At 49.1% G+C, this 21,991-nt stretch overlaps 1 protein-coding gene across 1 annotated transcript in view; it reads left to right on the forward strand.

Moving 5' to 3' along the window:
* Positions 1–13,438, forward strand: part of LOC144329706 (uncharacterized) — a 210,928-nt gene extending 197,490 nt beyond the window's left edge. The window contains exons 6-7 of the mRNA XM_077938669.1: positions 3,237–3,419; positions 11,354–13,438. Of these exons, the coding sequence (XP_077794795.1) occupies positions 3,237–3,418 (182 nt within the window). The 3' untranslated portion in view covers position 3,419; positions 11,354–13,438. The remainder of the gene's footprint in view (positions 1–3,236; positions 3,420–11,353) is intronic.
* Positions 13,439–21,991: the final 8,553 nt, after the last annotated feature.

The raw sequence follows: 21,991 nt of genomic DNA on the forward strand, positions 1-21,991 counted from the left end.
AACAGATATTCCAGAAAAAAACAAGATGTTCAAAAAAGCCCTTTGCAGAAAAGCACTTTCCCCTTCATTTTTCACACGGTTTCCTGAAGCTTGTGTTTGGTGATGACCATGAACCAGAAGTAGCGTCCGCTGCAACTACTGTTACAGCAACACAGAATATTAAGGGAAAAAAAAAAAAAAAAAAAAAAAGGCCGGGCGCGGTGGCTCAAGCCTGTAATCCCAGCACTTTGGGGGGCCAAGACGGGCGGATCACGAGGTCAGGAGATCGAGACCATCCTGGCTAACACGGTGAAACCTCATCTCTACTAAAAAATACAAAAAAAAAAAAAAAAAAAAAAACCTAACCGGGCGAGGTGGCGGGCGCCTGTAGTCCCAGCTACTCGGGAGGCTGAGGCAGGAGAATGGCGTAAACCCAGGAGGCGGAGCTTGCAGTGAGCTGAGATCCGGCCACTGCACCCCAGCCTGGGCGACAGAGCGAGACTCCCTCTCAAAAAAAAAAAAAAAAAAAAAAGGACACAGCATATTTCCTATTGATGAGAACAGGTAGAGTGTTATAAAATGAGTGTGTCCTAAAGTCAACAATGTTCAAATTCTAGGTCTCCCACAGACACTAGACGGTAACCGCCAAAGCTTATGTACCTGGCAACGTTCAAGGAGACCAAGTTCAGAGCTGTCACAATGCAGCACCATCCTCACGCGATTATCTCAGGCAGGTTTGAGGGCAAGTGCCCCCGTCACAGTGGGAAAGCTGCCCAGCCCAGCACTTCCTGAGATCACAGACCTTCGCCTTCCCACGTCTTCAATAGTTCCTTTACACCGGGAACCACCCAACAAAACCTAAAACACTTCCTCAAATCTCAAGACAGTCTTTAGAGCTCTTTTCCTTGCCCCGTCTCTTACTGAAAAAGCTTATTTTGTAAGCAACCTGTAGTGCTTACCAGAGCTGGGGCGGGAGGAGAGCTAGTGTTTGGTAGACCAAGTTTCAAGCGTGGGGAGACCAGAAAGTTCTGGAGATGGATGGCGGTGATCGCGGCACGACAGTGTGAACACACTTAATGCCACAAAACCATACACTTAAAAATAGAGTGCTGTGTAACTTTACCACAATCAAAAAACTGAGAAAAGTCATCTATAATTACTGTCTCCAATATCTTCCATCCTGTAAGTTACATTTGCTTTCGGCAATCCTCAGAGCAATCATGAAAAACTAATACCCTGTCGTCTCTGAAACGCAAAGTCGTTCAAGGGCTTTGGTTATAGGAAAGTAGCTGGAAAGCAAAGCGTCCGTTAGGCACAGCAGCCGTGATAGGACAAACACGCGGTAGGAAGGTGGTGGTCATGCTACACACAGATGGGAAGGGTGTGGGGAGCCACAACACCTGATGCTTGGGAGGCACCTGGGCAGGAGCTGAGAATGTACCAAACACGTTCGATCATGCAACATTCACGGACCCCGAGTCCAGCCACCACCGCTGACATCCACTGTGGCTGGGGTGTCCTCCCAGCCTGTGATGGCTCGCTCCTTCGGTTAACTGCCTTGAATCTACTGGTTCCTCTCCTCATGGGCCTCTTTCCTGTCGTCTTCCTGTCATTTTTCTGTCAGCAAACACATTTCCTGTCATTTTCCTGAACTGACATGACATTTCCTGTCATTTTCCTGAATTGACATGACATTTCCTGTCATTTTCCTGAACTGACATGACATTTCCCGTCATTTTCCTGAACTGACATGTCATTTCCTGTCATTTTCCTGTCAGCAAGCACATGCGTCCAGCCTGACCTTGCTGATGTGCTCCAGCGGCCCTGGACTCGAGCCGCACTGTTCCATCAGTGTGGCATTCGCGAGTTACCTCCTGGGAAATGCCAGGTGATGGTAACATCAACCAGGAGGCACAGCTGAGAAGCAGAACGCATGGTGCGGTGCCCAGAACGTCACGTCCTTGAACAGACGCTCCGTATCTTCTCCTCTCCTGCCAGAGCTTCGCTGTAGGAAGGTGGCCATTCCTCCAGTGCTGCTACTTCCAACACCGGGGAAAGCAAGCTTCAGAAATGAACGGTGTCAAAGAGGGAGGACCCACCAGCAGGGCTACCGGCAGCCAGACAACCGCAGCCCCAGCATTCCCCAGCCACCATGACTGACAGCCCAGGCTCCAGAAATGCACGGCTTCAACCTTAGGAGTAAAAACCCTCCCAATCCAACTATTATTTTCAACAATGGGATTGAGGAATGAGGTGTTCTAACCCTGCCTCTCTCGACAGCACAGATCATCAGATCCCAGTTCTTACAGGATTGGGGAGTGGGGTGGGGTGGGGTGGGGTGGTTCCTAACCCTGCCCGCCTTCATAGAAAAGAACTTGGATATGATGACCTGTGCTAGATTAGCACTTTGCTTCTGCCACATGCAGTCATCCTCAGCACCAGGAAAAGTCAGAATCGTTGAGTGATGACACCAATACCAACACACGCCGTTCTGCGGCTCTGGTAACTGGCTGCACAGATACAACCCGATAGTGGTGAGGTCTAAAGACATCACCAGTCTTCCCAAGGATTGTGTTCCTGAATATTTTGCGTTTGGAATAACGGTCTTCTTTGCCAGGGCTGAGCCATGCTTCCCTCTCGCCTGTCCTCTGCCTTCACCAGCTTCGTGTGTGCTTCCGGACAAGTGTTTGTGCAGGTGCTATCACTTATTTCCACAGCGAGAATATACACAGACACCACACAGAAATGGGCAACCCCGTTAGGAGCTGTGCAGAGAGATCTAACTCATCCCATGTGCCAAATTCCTGTTGCCATGGAAATTAAACTAACTAAACTAACGTTGCTATGATCTCATCTCTTACTGTACCACTAAAGATCATCCGGGTAAGAGGAATGTGCCTCTGCATAGCATTCAGCTCACATTTACATGTCGGTTTTTCCTGAATATGGTTATGTGAGATAGAAATCAGTAAGATGGGGTGTAACATACAGTATAGGATCGTTGTGTCTCCTAGCCTCAAACACTTCAAGATCCTCAGAAAATGAAGTTTAACTCTGGGGACGTGAGTTACATAGTAACTTGTTTTGGATACTATCATATCAACACCAAATAACTTCTTGAATTCCTTTTTAAATTGAAAAGCAATTTACAAAGCACAAAAGCCCCAATATTAAAGAATACAATTCAGTCTTTTTAGCATATTCTAAAAGCTGCACATCAACCACTAGTATGTAATTCCGGGACTTTTTCACCACAGGCCAAAGAAACCTTGAACCCATTAAGAGTCAGCACCTGGCTCCTTCCTTCTACCAGCCCCTGGCAATCACCAGCCAACTTCCTTTTCTCTGGATTTGCACATTCTGGACACCTGTTGTGAGGAGAATCGTACAGTGCATGACCTTTGGTGTGACCTTCGGTGCTGACATCTTTCACGTCTAAGGTGAGTGGAATCTCAGTGAGTGACCGGTTGACAGACACCTGGACTGTTTCTACTACTATGAATAATGCTGCTGTGAAGATTCAGGCATGACATACTTTTTGGAAAAATGTTTTCAGTTTTCTTGAGCATATGGCTAGGAGTGAAATTGCTGGGTCGTACGGTGATTTCATGCTTTTCTGAGGAACTGTCGGACTTTTCCAAATCAACTGCACCATTTTACTTCCCCTCCCACTAGCAATATATCAAGATTTCAGTTTTCCCCAATTCACCAACATGTCACTGTCCAATACTGGGGTTTTACCCACCCTTCACGGTGGTTGTGAAGTGTTATTTCACGGTGGTTTTGATTTCCATTTCTAAGATGACGAATTCTGCTAAACATCTCATGTGCTTTTTAAGGCATTGATATGTCTTTCTCTGGAGAGTGTCTATTCAAATCCTTTGTCCATTTTTAAATTGGATTTTTATTAAGAGTTTTTGAATATATTCTTGATATCAGGTCCTTATCGTGATAATGTATCCTGTTCTGTGGGTTGTCATTTTACTTTAATAGTATCCTCTGAATTGAACATTTTTAATTTTGATACCGTCTTTTTCCCTTCAGTTGCTTGTTATAGCTCTAGACGTTTCAGCCAAGGAAACATTGCCTAATCCAACCTAACAGTTTCTCCAGGATTCTCCCCTAAAGGTGTTATGAGCTGAACTGTCCCCCTCCCCCAAGATTCCATGTTAAAGTCACAACCCCAGAAACCCAAAATGTCACTGTATTTACATACAGGGCCTTTAACTTGGCAATTTAGGTCCCATAAGATCTTAAAAGTAGGCCCTGATCCAGTATGACTGGTGTTCTTTTAAGAGAATTTAGACACAGTCCTCAGTGCTGCATACACGTAAGAGAAACCTGTGAGGACACAGAGAAGAAGCTGTCTACACAGCATGGGGTGAGGCCCCAGAGAATCCAACCCTGCCCTCACCTTGATCCCAGGCTTCCAGTCTCCAGAAAAAAGGAAATAAGATGCTATTGTCTGAGTCGCACGGTCTGTGGTGTCCGTTATGGTACCCAGCAGACTGACAGAATGGGTCTCAGTCAGCTCCTTACATTGGAACCATGTTGAGCTTTGCGTGTAGGGTGAGGAAGGGTCCAGTCCATCCTTTTCTATGTGGATACCCCAGTTGTCCCAGCACCATTGAGTTGTGAAAGGAAAAAAGTAAAGCAACCCTTGCTGTCCTCTCTCCATCAACAGATTAGAAGATACACTGAAGAATCATGGACAATTTTGTCGGTTTAAGCCAGTGGTTTTCAAACTTTTGGGTCTCAGGAACCCTTTGCACTTTATTAAAGAGCACAAAAAAGCTTTCTCATCGGGCCGGGAGTGGTGGCTGCCCATGCCTGTAATCCCAGCACTTTGGGAGGCAGAGACAGGTGGATCACTTGAGGTCAGGAGTTCGAGACCGGCCTGGCCAACATGGTGAAACACCGTCTCTACTAAAATACAAAAATTAGCCTGGCATGGTGCTGAACACCTGTAGTACCGGCTACTAGGGAGGCTGAGGCAGGAGAATCGCTTGAACTCAGGAGGCAGAGGTTGAAGTGAGCTGAGGTCACACCACCGCACTCCGGCCTGCGTGGCAGAGCAAGACTCCGTCTCAAAAAAAAAAAAAAAAAAAAAAGAACATAATTTAGTTTCTTTCACAAGGATAAAGTCATTACATCTTAACACAGTCTTAAAGAAGAAACCATTTTCCAAAATAAGCAGCAGCGTGGCAACAGTTTGTGCTGCTGTGAAAACACCTAACATCTCTGTACCTCAGACAGCAGGATTCTCATGCCTGCATCTGCGTTCAGTGGGCTGCAGAGCCATGGCTGAAGTTTATGAAGAAATTCCGACCCCATACTGATATACAATTAGGAAGCGGTATTTTCATTGTGTTTTCAGATCATTTTAGGTATTCTCTGCTGCCAAATGTAACAAGTGGCACTTCCGTACAGGCTGTCTGCAACACAGAGTCTATGCTCTGGTCGACGGGCCTTTCTGCCCCAATTCCTTCTAAGTCGACTGGTCCGTCTTGCACTTGAATGGCTTTTACCAGCACACGATTTTGTAATCACACATTGGTTAGAAAATACTGGTTCAGAGTTATGAGCGGCTTCCACATTTCATTATATGTCCAAAAAAAAAAAAAACCCCACATCAGTATCACCATTGGTCACATGAGAAAGTGGTGGACACAAAATTTTTATGTTTTAATATTCACTGGAAAGCTCAAATGTCTATCATGGGGAAAAATGTAAGGTACTTTCCTTGAGATGCAAGTCATTTTGTTCATTTTTCAGGTCACACCTGCAAATACCTCCATGTGAAGTGGCATCTTTTGTAAGTCATTCTTTATATAAAGGCGGCCGTTAGTGGAAGAAGTGGTTCTGCAGGTTCATAGCTCAGAGGCACCAGTGCTCTCCCAAGAGATAACCATAAAATCCACAGAAGACGCACCTGTGCACACTTCCTGTTTCTCACTCAGAACATTCCAGAAGGAACCCTGAATCCCAATGCCACAGCGGGACTGAAGTTTGCTCTCACCCACACAATAAACCCAGGGAGCTCCCCCAGCCCCCACCCCGAGGCCACAGCCTTGGTCCTCTATCTGGTCTAGGGGGGCTCCTGCAGCTCCAGCCTAACAGGGAACAGAAGGCACCCACATGTCACAAAGCCCTCCCAAGGCCCAGCGAGCACTTCTGCTTATGTGCCAGCCAAGTGCGTTTGACAATTCTACAGCCAGCTGTACGGCAGGTAGCGAGGTACCCAGCAAATACTCAGGGCTCACGTTACTAAGGAAGGTGCACAGCGAGGTACCCAGCAAGTACTCAAGGCTCACGTTATGGAGGAGGAAACCAGGCAGATAGTGAGGTACCCAGCAGGGTTCACGTTACTCAGGAGGAAAGGAGGGTAGAGACAAGGGGGCTGGAACAGTCTGTCATAAGCTTTAGCATTTACAAGGCTCGCTGAAGATTATCTGATTTGATCGTCACAACAGCTCACAAGATTGGCAGAGGCAAGACTATTTTCACTTCATAAAAAGAGATCCCGAGAACTGATGATGACCACGTGCTCTTCCCACAGGCTCCCAGAAATCCTCCTCAAATCATCTCTCAGTTGTATACATGTGATAATATCTCAGTCACGTCCCCTCTCTGCAGGGGAATTTTACTGCCGCCCTGCTGTTCCTTCGCACCCCTGCCCTCTCCTGCATTTCAGCCATGCCCACCATCCATGGGGAGTCTGCACCACCCCACCCCCGCTGCTGCTGATGGCTTGGGTCACGCTTACCTTTCATTTCCACCTACAGGGACCTGTTCTTCCTTCAAATGCAGCTCAAACTCACTCATTGTGTGAAGCCTTTCTGTCATGTGTAAAATCAGTCTGTGGAATGCTTCATTTAGGAGGTGCTTATGTTGCCTCATTGGCTGTGATCAGGACCAAATTCTGAGCAAACCAGGTGGTCCCCTCTCCCCATCTCTGCTCCAGTGCACTTAAAACAAGGATTCCTGGAAGCATCTTTTTAGTCCAATTCATGCATGAGTCTGCCCCACACACTGCAGAAAAGCCCTGGTGGTCGGTGGTCAGGGCTCAGGGCCCCCCAGGTAGGTAAGGAGAGCTTAGTGCCCTCTCTGGAGTTGTCGCTCAGAGACCCACGGCTGGAAGGGAAGAAACTTGCATCCTGTGAAACATCTAGGCCCCGAGACCCACTCAGGAGTGGAAAACGGGGAAGGAGCCTTGAACAGACCCTCGGGAGGGCAGACAGTGGGAGCCACGGAGGCCACCAGGAAGGAGGGAGGCAGGCAGTGAGGCCAGAGGTGATGTGGCCGGGAGGGAGGTGTTGTGACCAGAGGTGAGGTGGTGGGCGGATGACACGGCGTGGTTTGGGGAGGAGATGTGGCCAGGGGCAATGTGGCCAGGGAAGAAGACACAGCTGGAAGGAAGTGACAAGAGGGGTCTCCAGGCCCCAGACTGTGCCTGATTTATAGATGACATTTTACTTAAGATGTTATATCTAACTTTAAAGAAAAGTAGCAATTTCGACCATTGTGTACATTTAAAGCACGGTACAAATTGAGCACATTTCCCAAACCAAAGAACCGGGCATTGAAGAAAAAATTCATTTAAGATCAGAAATAAAGAGATCCTACAGCTCTTCCAGTCCAATCCCCACCCTAACGTGAATGGGGGGAAAAGGAAGTAGATTCTAGTCAGTCAGCATTAAAGGCAAAACCGATCCACTTTACTTTCTAGACAGAAAACAAGAAGCTCATCAAGGAATCCCTACAAACAGTAGCTTTAGTAGTTCCCGAAATGCAAAATTCATCTACAAAGTAAATAATCTGCTAAGTGTGTATAGAGTAATTTTTTTCATTATTGCCTTCCTCATCTGCAGGGGCTTTTTTAGACCTTGTTTCCCCTTAATTGCCTCCAACACCCAGGAAATTTAAACCCCACAAGTAAACTGTGTCTCGATTCATGCCCAGCGTCCTTTGGAGCAGACAGTCCGTTGCTCTAAGACGTTCTTGTCACCTAAGCACCGGGTACAGCCTGAGAACGCACAACACGCACTCACACAAACTCAGACAGTCAACAGGTGAGATACGGCACATGAGGAGGAAGACAAGATAAATGAGCTTCACTGACACCCCAGATCCGACAAGAAATGACACACGCAGCCTGCTCTGGTGCAGGTGACTCCTGGAAAACAGCCAAGGACAGCATTTGGAGAAGCAGCACCGCAGGCCAGGAGGGTCTGGGGGCTTAAGAAGGGAGGGGCGCCCCGACCAGGTACTGGGGGATTCAGAAGGGAGGGGTGCCCCGACCAGGTGGCTGGGGGATTCAGAAGGGAGGGGTGCCCCGACCAGGTGCTGGAGCTTCAGAGGGGATTGGTGCCCCGATCACTTCCTGGGGGCTTCAGAGGCAAGGGGTACCCTGACCACGTGCTGGGACTTCAGACGAGAAGGCACCCCGACCGGGTCCTGGGGGCAGCAGGACAAGCCCAGGGTTCCGTCGTCACTTTTCACTCCCTACTCCCGAATCTCGCCCTGAAGTTGCAGCCAGTCCAGGTATTCATTTACCCATAAAATTAAGTATCTGTGAGTAACACAAGTCACTAATCCACACAGATCTGAGTCTACAGATACCTCCCAGAGACGCCACCATCCCTTCTGGTAGAAGAACAGCCCAGGGGCCCACGCTGCTAGGAAGGGAGACTGTCTCCAGCCTGACGCTGCAGAGTCCTCAACACAAAGTCTACCTTCTGGAACCATGCCGTCTCCTACAGAGGCAACTAGGGGCATGTAGGGTTTTTTAAAATCTTTTTTTTTTTCTTAAGACAGAGTCTCCCTCTGTCACCCAGGCTGGAGTGCAGTGGCTCGATCTCGGCTTGCTGCAACCTCTGCCTCTCGAGTTCAAGTGATTCTTCTGCCTCGGCCTCCCGAGTAGCTGGGATTACAGGCGCCTGTCACCGCGCCTGACTATTTTATTTATATTTTTAAGTACAGATGGGATTTCACCTTGTTGGCCAGGCTGGTCTTGAACACCTGACCTCACATGATCCACCCGCCTCGACCTCCCAAACTGCTGGGAACACACGCATGAGCCACGGTGCCCGGCCCATATAGCTATTTAAATTTGACTAAAATTAAATAAAATTAGAAGTTCTCATTTACACTTCAAGCATTCAGTTACCCACAGGCGGCCACTGACCAGAGGCTGGTAGAGATGTCACACTCCACACTGCAGAAGGATCTAGGGACGAAATGGCTCTAAGATCATCTCAGAATCTTTATGTTGAAGCTACTGAAGTTTTACTCTGATTATTATAGACATCAGCATTCTCCCACTTAAAAATGTCAGTGCTATTGCAATGATCAGATCTGTGACTTCCCATCAGCTCTTCTCTTCCGGGATAGATAACTGTAGAGCATCTGCACTCTGCCTCCACACTAAGGGGTAGTAGAAGGCTCCGTGTAAAATCAGGGGGAGAAAAAAAAAATGAATCCCTAGTCCGCCTCCCCCCCTACGATTTTGTGAAACTCCTCTTAATATGCACAATAACTGCCAGAGTTGCAATAAAGAAGCATCCCTTGACCAGGAAGCAGCAGGGAAGCAAGAGGAGGGAGATGCGAAGACCCTCCGTTCCCTCTGGGACCCCAGGCCCAGCCAGGACTGAGAAGGGCCGCACAGCCCGGCAGACCCGCACACCTGATGCGAACCATACACACGGCTTCCCTGGGCCTCGGTCCCCTGCTCTGCCCTCACTGGCCACTGTGGCTCTGGGTAGAGGCAGCTCCCTGAGCCCCAACACCCACAGCCAGTCCCCTCCTTGCAGGTCTCAGCTGTGCTCTCACTGCCTCCCTGACGCTTCTCATCATCCGCGTACCGTGTCCACTCTACCCCACAGCCCTTGCTACCGCCCACCCCACCACGGAGCCTAGCACACAGCAGGTGCCCAAGACGCCCCAGTGGGCGGGCATGCCAGGGTAGGGCTTGGAGTTCCAAGGGCCATGTCCCGCATACCACCACAAGTGCCGCGGAGGCTGTGGAAGGGGTCCAGGTTTCAGGCCTGTACTCAGCTTCTCCTGGCCCCCGAGGCCAAGAACCTAGCAAGGGAGCGCAGCCGGAAGCAGGGTCCCAAACCCCCTTCATGCTCCTCAAGAGGAAGGGGGCTTCGGGGCACAACCCCACGAGCGTCTTCCTCCTGCCAGGCTGCCTGTCACAGCCCCGACACCTTCACAGCAGGGAAACCCACTCCTGTGAGGAGAAAACCACCAAGTACAACAGGAGCCACGTCCCCCGCAGCGTCTGCTGAGCCCAATAGCGACAGCAGCAGCCGGGCCCCCACTCAGCACACACCGACTCCGAACCCGCCACGCACACCACAAGGCCGACCATCTTGAAGCTCAGCTTCCACTCGTCAGGGCCCTCTTCCAGGAGAGCTCGGCATGTCTATCTTCCCTGGGCTCACAGAAAGGAGTGGGACCCAACCCCGAGTGTGCACAAAGCTAAGCTCCCACTAGCTGTGCAGACAACCTCCCTAGCCCTGGACTGAGAAGGGGCCAAGCGCAAACAGCCATATTTTGCCCGCACAGGTACGGAATTCAGTCAGCTCTCTCAATGAAGTCGTGACAGGTCAACTCCAGGCTCCTCAGTGCTCTGGGGTTCACCTCGGGCCACTGCACCTTTGAAACGTGGCTGTGGACTCCTCTAGGGTGCTCACTTTCACGGCCCATTTCATTCAGACACTGCAGGCCCCTACCGTGGTGTCAATACCCAGGACACCCCTGCTGGCATCCTCTGAGATGCTGCTGCAGCTGCTGTGATCTGAGAACAGCCATGCACAGGCATCAAAGGGAGGACTTCTCAAGTCTCCTCCAGGGGCAGTGACTACAGCTTTGAAAGACGTTGCACTGAATCCTGGGTGAGCCTGGCTTGGTCCGCAATCTAATCCGGGTTGCTGGGGAGACACTCTGTTGTAATTGACAGAGGCTGTGGGTGGCAGTTCTACCAAGACTGATAATTGCAACTAGTCTGAGATTTACTATCCATACTTTCTATTTGATGTTTCAAAGGAAAGCATCGTGAAGTTCCAGTAGCAAGGAATTTTCTACAATCTATCACATTAAGATACAGCAGAAATGTAGCTAAAATGTTCATAGGGTCTATGCAGAGGAAGAGATGGGTCTATTTCAGGAAAAGTGCTTGCTGGCTTTTTAGAAACATAGTGAAATCCCTGACAAGTAAAAGGTTGTTTATACTTTTTCTCTGGAACAGAGGGAAAGTTCTTTCTTATTATTTGAATACATTAACTATATTTAAGTGTTCTGGTAGACTGAGTATTAAATATTCAAAAGGAAGTAATTCTGTTCGGTCTATTTCATTCTTTAAATGTAGCTTTCAAAAACTGACAAATACCTGGCCGGGTGCAGTGGCTCACGCCTGTAATCCCAGCACTTTGGGAGGCCGAGGCTGGTGGATCACGAGGTCAGGAGATTGAGACCATCCTGGCTAACACGGTGAAGCCCTGACTCTACTAAAAACGCAAAAAATTAGCCTGGTGTGTTGGCGGACACCTGTGGCCCCAGCTACTCGAGAGACTGAGGCAGGAGAATGGCGTGAACCTGGGAGGTGGAGCTTGCACTGAGCCGAGATCACACCACTGCACTCCAGCCTGGGCGACAGAGCAAGACTCCATCTCAAAGAAAAAATAAATAAAAAGTGGAAAACACCCCATATCTGCCCTGGCTCCGGCCATCTCCATGGAGTGGACAGAGCTTGAGAAAAGCTCACTGTGGAGGCGTAGAAGGCCAGGCCGGGCCGGGCCTTTGCTCAGCAGATGAGCAAGAGGGTCAGCCACCCTAGTGAAGAAGCCCATGTTTGCTATGTTACTGATGATACCCACATAAATTTCTATTTGCCTCCCACACAGACCTGGGATCTATGTTTGAGCAAGCGACTCATACCAACAGTCTCTCCATGCCATCATTTCCCTGACCTCCCCCAGAAAAGCCAGGCCAGGCAGCGTCCCCACACGGGCACTGGGGCCCAGGAAGATCCTGGTCCTGCCCCTCTTCTCTCTCGTCCCTGCAGCACCCTGGCTTGCTGTGGAAGCCCAGCAGTGCTGGCTGAACCCACGTTCACCTGGGGCATTCAGGAGAAGCCTCTGTGCAGAAATCAACTGGGAAGGAGGGCTGTGTGTGCTGGTGCTGGCAGGTCACTCCAATGGATTTGCAGAACTCCGTTTTCAACACAGGTGCGCCACCAAGTCCCTCAAGCCCTTTGTGAGCCTAGAGCCCAGAGCCATTTGCGGCATTCTCACAATCTCTAACAACCCTGCACAGAGGCCCTGTTTTTCCAAAGGACCATAAAATTTTCCGTGTAGACAAAGTTTGACATAATGAAATAAAGTGAAGTCACCACTTCTATTTTCTATTAATCCATTCATTCAAACAAGTATCTCTTGAGTATGTGCATCGAATACTGTGGAATTAGGATTTAGTCCATGCCTTCAAGAAATATACATCACAGAAGAAAAGGTATAGCTTGTAACTAACAGTGCTGAACAGGCAAGAAATAAACATCATAGAAGGAAAGGTAGAGCTTGTAACTAACGTCATAGAAGGAAAGGTGTAGCTTATAACTAACAGTGGTGAACAGGACAGAATTTCACAGGCTCATCAGGAGCCACCGAGGAGGAAGCCATGATTCACATCCACCTGCAGTAGATAAATGTTTCCCGGATAAAGTAACTTTTCTACAGTGATATCTGCTCCTTATTGTTTAATCCTGCTCGATAGGGTATTAAATTACCACTTTATGTGCTGCTTATATAAAATACATCATTGTCAGGGGAGGTTATAAAATAATACTTCACACAAGCTTGGGCTGTGAATGGTGTGAGGCAATGGGACGATGTGTTCCCGTATTCTCGAGACGCAGAAGGGTCAAGACCCTGCTTCCCTTCTCCTCCCCACCGCCCTGTTCCCAGATGAGGGGTGGAGGCAATGCCGCCGGGCAGTCCTAGAGCTGGCTCCAGGGCCAGGACAGCACGCCCAGACTCTCTGTGCCCCATGTGACAAATACAGACTGTGGGGCAATCACCAATTTACCTGGCAGTGGGGAGAGTCCTTCGTCAAAAGCCTGTGCTTCCAGGAGCCAGGACAAAGCAGGAGCCCCTAGGAAAACAGTTCCGGGTGCTCCTGAAACCTGGGCAGAGTCACAGTCTGGCAGGAAGCACCAGTGATGCAGGTGTGCCCAAGACTGGGAGGATGGCCAGATGCCTGGAGACCAGACCGGCCTGCAGGAGATGACCACCTCTCTCTGGTTCATTAGAGATAGACAGTCTGGGCTTCACTTTTGTATGTGGAGTCTCACAGTACAGAAATATCACAAAGGGATTAGACTTCGTATACCCCAATTTTTTAAATTAAAAAAACACAATTATTTCAACTAATTCTAAATCCAACAAAGAAAAATAAATAAGTATATAAACGCATACATCCAAAATGTAAACCACAATCTCTTTACCCATAGGAGACCCAAAATGTAGTTTACCTTTTCTTCAGTATTATCACTTTTTTTTAAGCCATTACTGAGGTGTCTCCTCACCGCCCCATGAGGAGGTTCATGGGCTCTTCAGGGCTCTTTGCTGTTTCATCGTTTTTTAGATTTAAGGGCAGGATCATTTTCCCACACTTGCTTGCTTCCCTGATCACCAATTTTTCACAAGGACATCATTGTGCCTCAGAAAACCTAGTAACTGAACTTCATTAAAAGTGAAAACGATAGGGACATGTTGGCTGCTATGACAGCATCCGCAGTCACCGAATCTCCCTGGGGGACCCGACACACCCCCAATCTCCTTGGAACTCCAGCATGCAGGTATCGCTGTGGCGGACAGGACTGACCTACCCTGGGGGGGCATGAAAGCAAAGAGAAGAGAAAGCAGGTGACTCATTTAGGAAACTTCGGTGATTCTCTCGAGTCACGTTTCTCAAGGTGTCAGGGGAGAGCCACATGCAGGGAACCTCCTTGGCCTGGCAGGTGGCAGACTCCTGGGACCCTCCTCAGACACGTTAATCAGAGAATCTAAAGGCGGGTAGACTCTGAAAAGTATCTGTAAAGGAAGGACTTAGCTTGGTGTGACCCCACTACACATGGGGTCACGCAGGATGCTGCTTCCGGCGTCCAGTCTCCATTTCACTCTCCTGGGAGGAACACCCGTCAAGTCACAGAGCATGGTCTTCAGCGAACACCTTCCTGCGCGATCTCCACTGTCTCCCAGCCCTGCAGGAGTAGCCGCCGAGTAGGGGAAACAAGTCTTTGCTCCTGACCCGGCCACCTTGACGCTGGGCATAAGACCAGCACTGCTACGTCTCTGGGGAAAGGAGCGGCCCTGGGCAGGAATGCACTTGGCAGCCCCGGGGAGTGGCCAGGTGTGGACGACCAGGCCTCTGCCCGCAGACACGTCAGCACAGCATCCTGGAGCAGAACCTCCAGCCCAGCTGAGCCTACAGATGGCTGCAGCCCTGGACAGCATCTTCACGGTGACCCGGGGGACTGGGCCAGAGCCGCTCAGCAAGGCTGCCCTGAATTTGCAACCTGAAGAAGCTGTACAGTCGTACGTGTACTTTGCCTTAAGCCCCTAGTTTTGTGGTCACTTGTCACACAGCGACAGACAGTGGATGTGCACGGACTCCCAGGCCACGATGGCCTCTGCCGGCCTCACCCGGGCTGTCTCATCTGTTCCCGTGACATCACGTTTCTCAGAGCCAAAGGCTGCCAGGATCCCCTCTTTTCTTCACAAAGTCGTTACAAGCTCACGATACAAACTGAAAAAAAACAATCTGTAAAATACAACGTATGACGCAATACAAGCGGAATGCCCAGGCACACACACACGCGAAACAGGCACAAGTGTGAAACAGGCACATGCACAAACAGGTGTACATGCGTGAAACAGGTGCACGCGTGAAGGTGTACACTCGTCAAACAGGTGTACATACACACATGAAAGCACCCGACATGAAGGGCTGTCTTTGGGAGCCTAGTTTTTAGACATCTCCCTCACCCTTTTACATCTGCACGATCACAAACACAGCACACCACACTACTGAGGGGAAGCCCCAGCTTCTCATGGGGGCACATGAGGCTTTTTAATTATGCCACAGGTTGCATCACTACCTTCTAGAACTGCAAGGCCCCCCACTGCCAGGACTGGGTCAGGTCCACCCTGTGCTCCAAGGACCAGGCCGCCTGCCAGCCCACACGGACCTGCCCCTCGGATGGTGCGGCTGCTTCTAAAACAGAGGCTCAGGCCCACCCAGAGACCTGCAGTACCTGTTATTAAATCAAGACTTGGCTGTGGGTAAACGTGAAGATTTTTATTAAACATGACTCTGGAACATTCAAAGGACCATAACTGAATGCTCCTTTCACAGCCACGGCGTGTCCAGACGCTCATGGAGAAGGCCAGGGCGTGGGAACCCACGGAGCCCCGACAAAGCAGACTCGGAGCTGAGTGGCGCAGTTAGCACCGATTTTGTTTGACACTTGCCTTTTATATTCAGAATAAAATAAAAAACAAGACGCAAAAGTAGCTCACATTCTATTTCAATTCTCTATTTTTGTAGTAACTGGGCGCCTTTCCCTCTGCTTTCCCAGCCAAGCGATAAATAGGCCCAGCTGGGATATGTCAAAGTCTAGACCTCTGTTGTAGAGTAAGTGAGGAGGGTAGGGAGGGGAGCAGGAGTGGTGAGGAAGATTGGGGGACAGGGAGGGACAGAGGAAAGGAGAGAGAGAGAGAAACCCCCGAGGACTGGAGGCAGGAGGGATGCTCCCTGGCAGCCTCAGGTTCCCCATTCCAAGGTAACTGAGCTGGCATCACGCACGCGGTACCGTCATATGACTTGGCTGACACACGCCAGAATGACAACAAAATGCTTGAGGAGAAGACTAAGCACCAGCATCTTCAGATTAAGGTAGTGTCCCGGTTTCACGCTTGCCTTGTATGACATTGTATAAATTGTAAAGATAACGCATTTTCTTACCAGCCACGCTGTTCCCCAAATACTAACTATAACAAAGATCAGACAGCATCTGAGTACTGAGCGTGTGTTAAGCCCGGTGAGGTAGGCATCATTTACTTTGCTAGAGAAAGAAACAGGCTCTGAGAGAAACTTCCTGAGGCCAGGCAGTTGTCTCCAAACCCACCTCGTGCCTCCTGACCCTGAAGGTGGAGGACCCAAGTCATTCACGTCAATAATTTACCTACATGCATGTCAGATTGAGATTCAGCCCCCAGATCTAATCATCTCTATGCAGGAATGTGTCAGGAAGGTATACAATTCTATGAGTTCGACCTGGGGGAACAAAGGCAGGCACCCTCGACACAGATGTAGGGCGGAGGTGGGCGCCCAGCGCAGGAGCATGTCCAGCCCTGCCCAGTCACACAGCCACCCTGCCATGCCAGTGCAGGAGCCGCCACCGCGTCTCGGGGAAGAGCAGCTTCTCCTGCACAGGAATCTACCCCTGAAAGTGTGTTCCCGAGAAGGTGTGGACCAACATCTCAGAAATTAGACACCGTGTAACACGCTTATCTATACAGGCTGCCTATGTCAGGGAATCACCAATAATTCCCATCTCGCCATCAATTATTTCTGGTAAATACTGATTATTCTAAGTTAACTGAGGCAACACAAGAACAATATAATGGAAATGTCAGAGTCAATCAGCTCCACCTGCTGAAGAGCTGGGACTAATGATGAAACCTAAGGAATCCTGGAGAACGCAGCAGGATCCCAGACCCCGCGGACCACCCCAGCCTCCTTCCACAGGAGAGTTAGTCGTGGGGCCAAGGAACGGCTTTCCAAGGAATCTCAGAGGATCTCAAGGTCTTGAAAGTTTAATGGGAATTGAATATTTGCATCTGAGTCACACGAGCACATTAAAAGTAAAATTTCCTCTTTCCACTAGAATTATGAGCTTGCGGCAGCGACACTGGCTGTATCTCATGCTCGTGAGAGGTTTGGGCACAGCCGTGCATCTCTGGTGAATCATTTATAATAATGAAAGAAGTGCTTGGGCCCTCGATCCAGGACCACAGACCCCACCAACGAGGGTCTAAACAGGACAAGCCTCGGCCTGGAGAGGCTGGTGTCCGTTGGGGCTGGGAGGAGCACCAAGGAAACTCAGGGGCAAGCCCCACCCAAGCTCAGCATGTCCTACCCCACGCAGTCGACATCAGCCACAGGGATCTTTTGTTCTTTTTTGTTCAGGAAGGAACATATTAAAAAGCCCGGGGCCCAGGGCCTGGACTCCTCAAAGCTCTCCACAGAGCCGGGTTAATTGGCACCTTCCGTCATGTTAAAATCAACTATATATGGCTGCTGAGGGCATCTCAGAGCAGGTGCAACGCTGAGCTTTCTTGCTGTCTGGGGAAAGCAGGAATTCCAGGCCTCTGCCTTCCTACCTCCCCAGAGGCTCTAGCCCAGATGAGCTCAACTTCTCCCAGGTGAGGAGCACAGAAAAGCTTCCCACATGCCCCTCAGGTCACACAGGAGCGGTGCAGACCCTTGCACCTTGGCACGAGCCCTCCCAGAGGCAGAAGCCCAGCCCTGTGGCCCCGGCCTGGCAGGAGGCAGCTGCTGGGGCCCCTGCTCAGGGTTCAGCACAGCGAGGTCCAGCCACAGCAGGGGAGACATCCACCACCCGGCCATTCATCTTTAACCTAAAACAGACACAGGAATGCGGCAAAGGGTTCCTTCCCCTGACAAACCCATCCTTCCTGTTCTCATCTCTCCCTCCCGCCCCAGTACTGCGCCCAAGGCCACCCAGCACTGCACCCAAGGCCTGACTCCCAGTTTCACAGGGAATCCAAGACAATTAAGATTTTGAGAAACTGGGAGCTACACAGAAAATGAGTCGGTAAAGCCAGTGTCCACTGATCCTCCCCTCCCCACAGCGGAGAACAGTCCTCGGGATAAAACCCACGGGGCAGGGAAGACGCGATCAAGGTGGGCAGGACAGAGGAGCCACAAAGCAGGTGGTTCGGAGAACAAGGCCACGTGAACACAAAGCTAAAGTGCTCAGCGGCTGGAAGACAAAACACAGGAGACAGAAACACTGACCATTTAAAAAGAAAAGAAAAAAAAAGCCTCACTCTTAAGAGTCCATCAAGATTTAAGTTCTCAAGTCACAATGTATCAGCACAGACTTCTCATAATGCCTGAAACTTGGCACAGTAAACACGTGAATCAGTTCTCCCAAGTCCATCGTTTTCTTTGATGAGCCTCTTGAGTCTCAGGCTGGTTTCAAAGTAAGCCCTTCTCTGTTTGTTGATGACTTAATAATTAACATACTTGAAAACACATTGACTTCCAAATTAATCTGCTAATAAAATATTAATTACTACACTGGCTGTCATCCACAGAAAAAAACACAATCACTTTCTGGTTGTAAAAACATTAGAATTCGAAGCCCCTTTGCCCATCTGAACAGCCCCTGCTTTTGACAAGGGCATTCCAAAGCTAATCTGAAAAACTAGTCCAGGCCATGATCGCTGGGGGGTCGGACTTGCCTCATCACCCCACCTCCCTTCTGGAATTAGACAGAACTTAGACGCTTAGTCTGATGGGAAACATTTACAATCTATTCTCTCCAAAGCTACCTGGAGGATTTCCTCCACATGACAAAGCCTTGGTCTCCACAACCCCTTATCTGACAACTCTCTTACCCAATTGTCAATCAGGAAATTTTCAAATCTACCTATGACCTGGACACCCCTGCTTCCAGTTGTCCCACCTTTCCAGACCAAACCCATGTACATCTTACATTTATTTGATTGATTGTCTTATGTCTCCCTAAAAGCTATAAAACCAGGCTGGGCTCTGACCACCTTGGGAATACGTTCTTAGGATCTCCTGAGGGCAGTATCAAGGGCCATGGTAACTCATTTGGCTCAGAATAAATCTCCAAATGCTTCACAGAGTTTGACTCTTTGCTGACACAGTACCTTTCATGGGTATTCATCTGGGGGACTCACAATCAACCAGAGGCATCAGTTGCCCACTGTGCAGAAGTCTCTGCAGGACTGAGCCTCTGGCACGGGGACTCCAACCCCTGAAGCAGCAGCTGTCTCACGTCCCACGGCCTGATAGACCTGCACCTCCCGGGCTTCTCATTTCAGAGTCTCAGCAACAAATCTACCAAATGTCATCAACATCACAGAATATTCCTCGGGGATTTTGGCTGTTGTTTCTCCCCAAGTTTACTCTAGAACCAGAATGGCAACAATCGGAACAGGATGGTTCTCAGTCACCGACCCTCCTGGTAAATACACTGTCTCCAAGGCCCTTTCCCGCCAGTCACAGCTTCCTTCATGTCAGGCTCGAAGGCCACCTCCCCAAGAAGGAAATCTCTTCAATCCAGCAACCACAGCTCCTGTTCCCATCTAGAGCTTGTCTGCCAGGAAGGGAAGACTCCTCATTCCAGAGACAGCAGGTGCCACAAACTCAGGGTTGTAGCCATTGCGAAGGCAAACACTCGTGAAATTAATAGACTTTTTCCTCCTTGGATACTGACGTTTTCTCTTCTGGAGGTCAGCCAAGGCCATCTGCACGAGTCACGAGCGTGATGGCTCCAGCCCCTCCTTCAGTGTCAGGAGTGTGGCTCCACTCTGAGACCCTCCTGCATCAGCCAGGCCATGCACCTGTTCCCACGACTGCTGTCAGCGGACTACAGCGATTCTAAGATAGTCAGCAAGCTGACGTTCCGAAGGAAGCATTTTAAAGAAAAATGTGTAAGTTTTATTGCATGAAATCAGCTACATCTTTTGCTACTCCAGAGGCTTGTTTTGCTTTCCTCAAGGTTCTCTACAATGATCCTGACAGTCAAGGTTCCCAGTTACAGGCAGAGGGTTGGGCAGGCCACGTCTGATGTGTAACACACACAGAGGATCCACGTCAAAGGATTTTCCCTGTTCACCAACATCATCAGGACAAACTTTAAACAGTAATAATCTGCCTGTCTGGAAAACTGAGCTCACTTGAGGACTAATGCAACAAATGTATTTGACAAAGTTGCAGGTGGACGTTTTAGTGAATAAATCACTATTTCAAGGAGGATAAAGGCTCACTATTCAAAGGCATGTTTTTGTCAAGTTTTCTAATTTCAGCTTCATGCATTTAAATCATGAAGTGAGACTTGTACCTGATACATTACAGAATCTCTACAAAATAGACAAAATTCCAATTCTGTACCTTCACTCTCATTCTTTTCCATATGTGTACAGATGGTGGTAATTTAAGTTGGCATTCCAACAGGATTTCTAAATTAAACTGTCTTCTACTTTAAACACTACGTGTTAAACATTACACGTTCCATTGTTCAACATTTATAGCAGGGTCTGTATGGCCCATTTTAAAGATTTCTTCCTCACTAAAAACAAGCGTTTAAACAATAAATGGTCTACTCTAAAATATTCTAGAGACAGAGATACATTTGGAGAGTGGACACACTTAACACAGAAGTCCGCAACATCAAACAGGCACAACCAGCAGTAAGGGTGGAAAGGGCGCCATGTGAGTGCCCCTAAAAACACACACAAGCCTGGCTGCTTAAAAGCAATGAATATAGCTCAACACTCCTATGTGAACATTGATTGATGTGTCTACTGCCTTACAGAATCCTCCTAGCTGAGCTGCAGGAATCTTCTTTGGAACCTTTTCTCACCTACACTGCCTACAGGTGCCCACTGGGCTCCCTGGGCAGTATCATGTCTTTGTTTAGAATATCACACTATTTGGAGGCCTGTTTAATCCCAAGTCAGAGCCTTATCATAACTCAGACACCATCCCTCAGGGCTTGTGGGCTAACTTCGGCTAATGCAGGCTGCTCCACAGTGCCCTGCAGATGGGCTTGGTGCATCCACACGATTTTAAGATTTGGGGCTGCCGTTTTCTGCAGTCACAGATGCGGACTTACATATTCATCATGACTGAAGGCAGCACGTATTTTTATGTTCCTTCTGTAATGGTAATAATCATGGCAACATTTCCTCGATCCTTAGAAAAGCCTCCTAACAGCAGTTGCATTCCACCCCCTTCTTTAAAATTAATAGAATTTACCAAACTAGGTGAAATCAGTCTTCATGAGAAAGTGAGAAATCAGTGTTCACACAATGGCATAGTAGCTGGGCATAGAGTGTACGTCAACATCCCAAACTAAGCACCCATCACAGTTATTCCCAACTTGCAGGAAAGCTAGAAAAATTAGAAGGCTTAAAACATAATTATAAATGAAAATAACAAGAAATCAAAGTTTTTGAGGAGCATTTGTTAGCCAAGCAAGGAAAGCCATTAACCAGTGCTGATTACATTGCATTTGATTACAGCAGCCAAAGACGTGTCAAGAGGAAGAGACTTTTAAAGATTAGTCTTTCGGTAAGAATGGTTGCTTAACAAGTTCAGACTACTGGGGTACACCAATTATCAATTAAAAAGCAAGGCAAACGAGTGTGAGTCATTTTCCTTAATCCTTAATGCGTCAAAAATTACCACATTGGCCAAGCTGGTCTCCAACTCCTGACCTCGGGTGATCTGCCCGCCCCGGCCTCCCAAAGTGCTGGGATTACAGGCGTGAGCCACCACGCCTGGCTGAGAACTGTTTGACAGAGGCTGAGGGGAGGCTCCTGTCCCTTCCTGGGACATCCACATCCCACCCAGTTTCCCATATCGACTATGACACTCGAAGCATCACAGCAAGGGCAGCTGCATCCCCGCAGTTCTCTGCACTCATGCCACAGCTGCGTGAGCAGCCGCAGCCCTGGAGATGCCACTCAGCCTTATCGTGCTGGCACAAGCACATCAGAAACTACCAAGCCCCCAAGAGGGAGGATTGGGGACCCAGGGGAGTGAACCAGGAGGGAGGAATGTGGCCCAGGAGAGTAGGGAGGAGTGGGGGCCCTGGGGAGTGAACTATGAGGGAGGCGTGGGGGCTCAGGGGAGTGAACAAGGAGGGAGGCGTGGGGGCTCA

Source organism: Macaca mulatta, chromosome 7 (assembly GCF_049350105.2).
Source record: "Macaca mulatta isolate MMU2019108-1 chromosome 7, T2T-MMU8v2.0, whole genome shotgun sequence".
NCBI lineage: Eukaryota > Metazoa > Chordata > Mammalia > Primates > Cercopithecidae > Macaca > Macaca mulatta.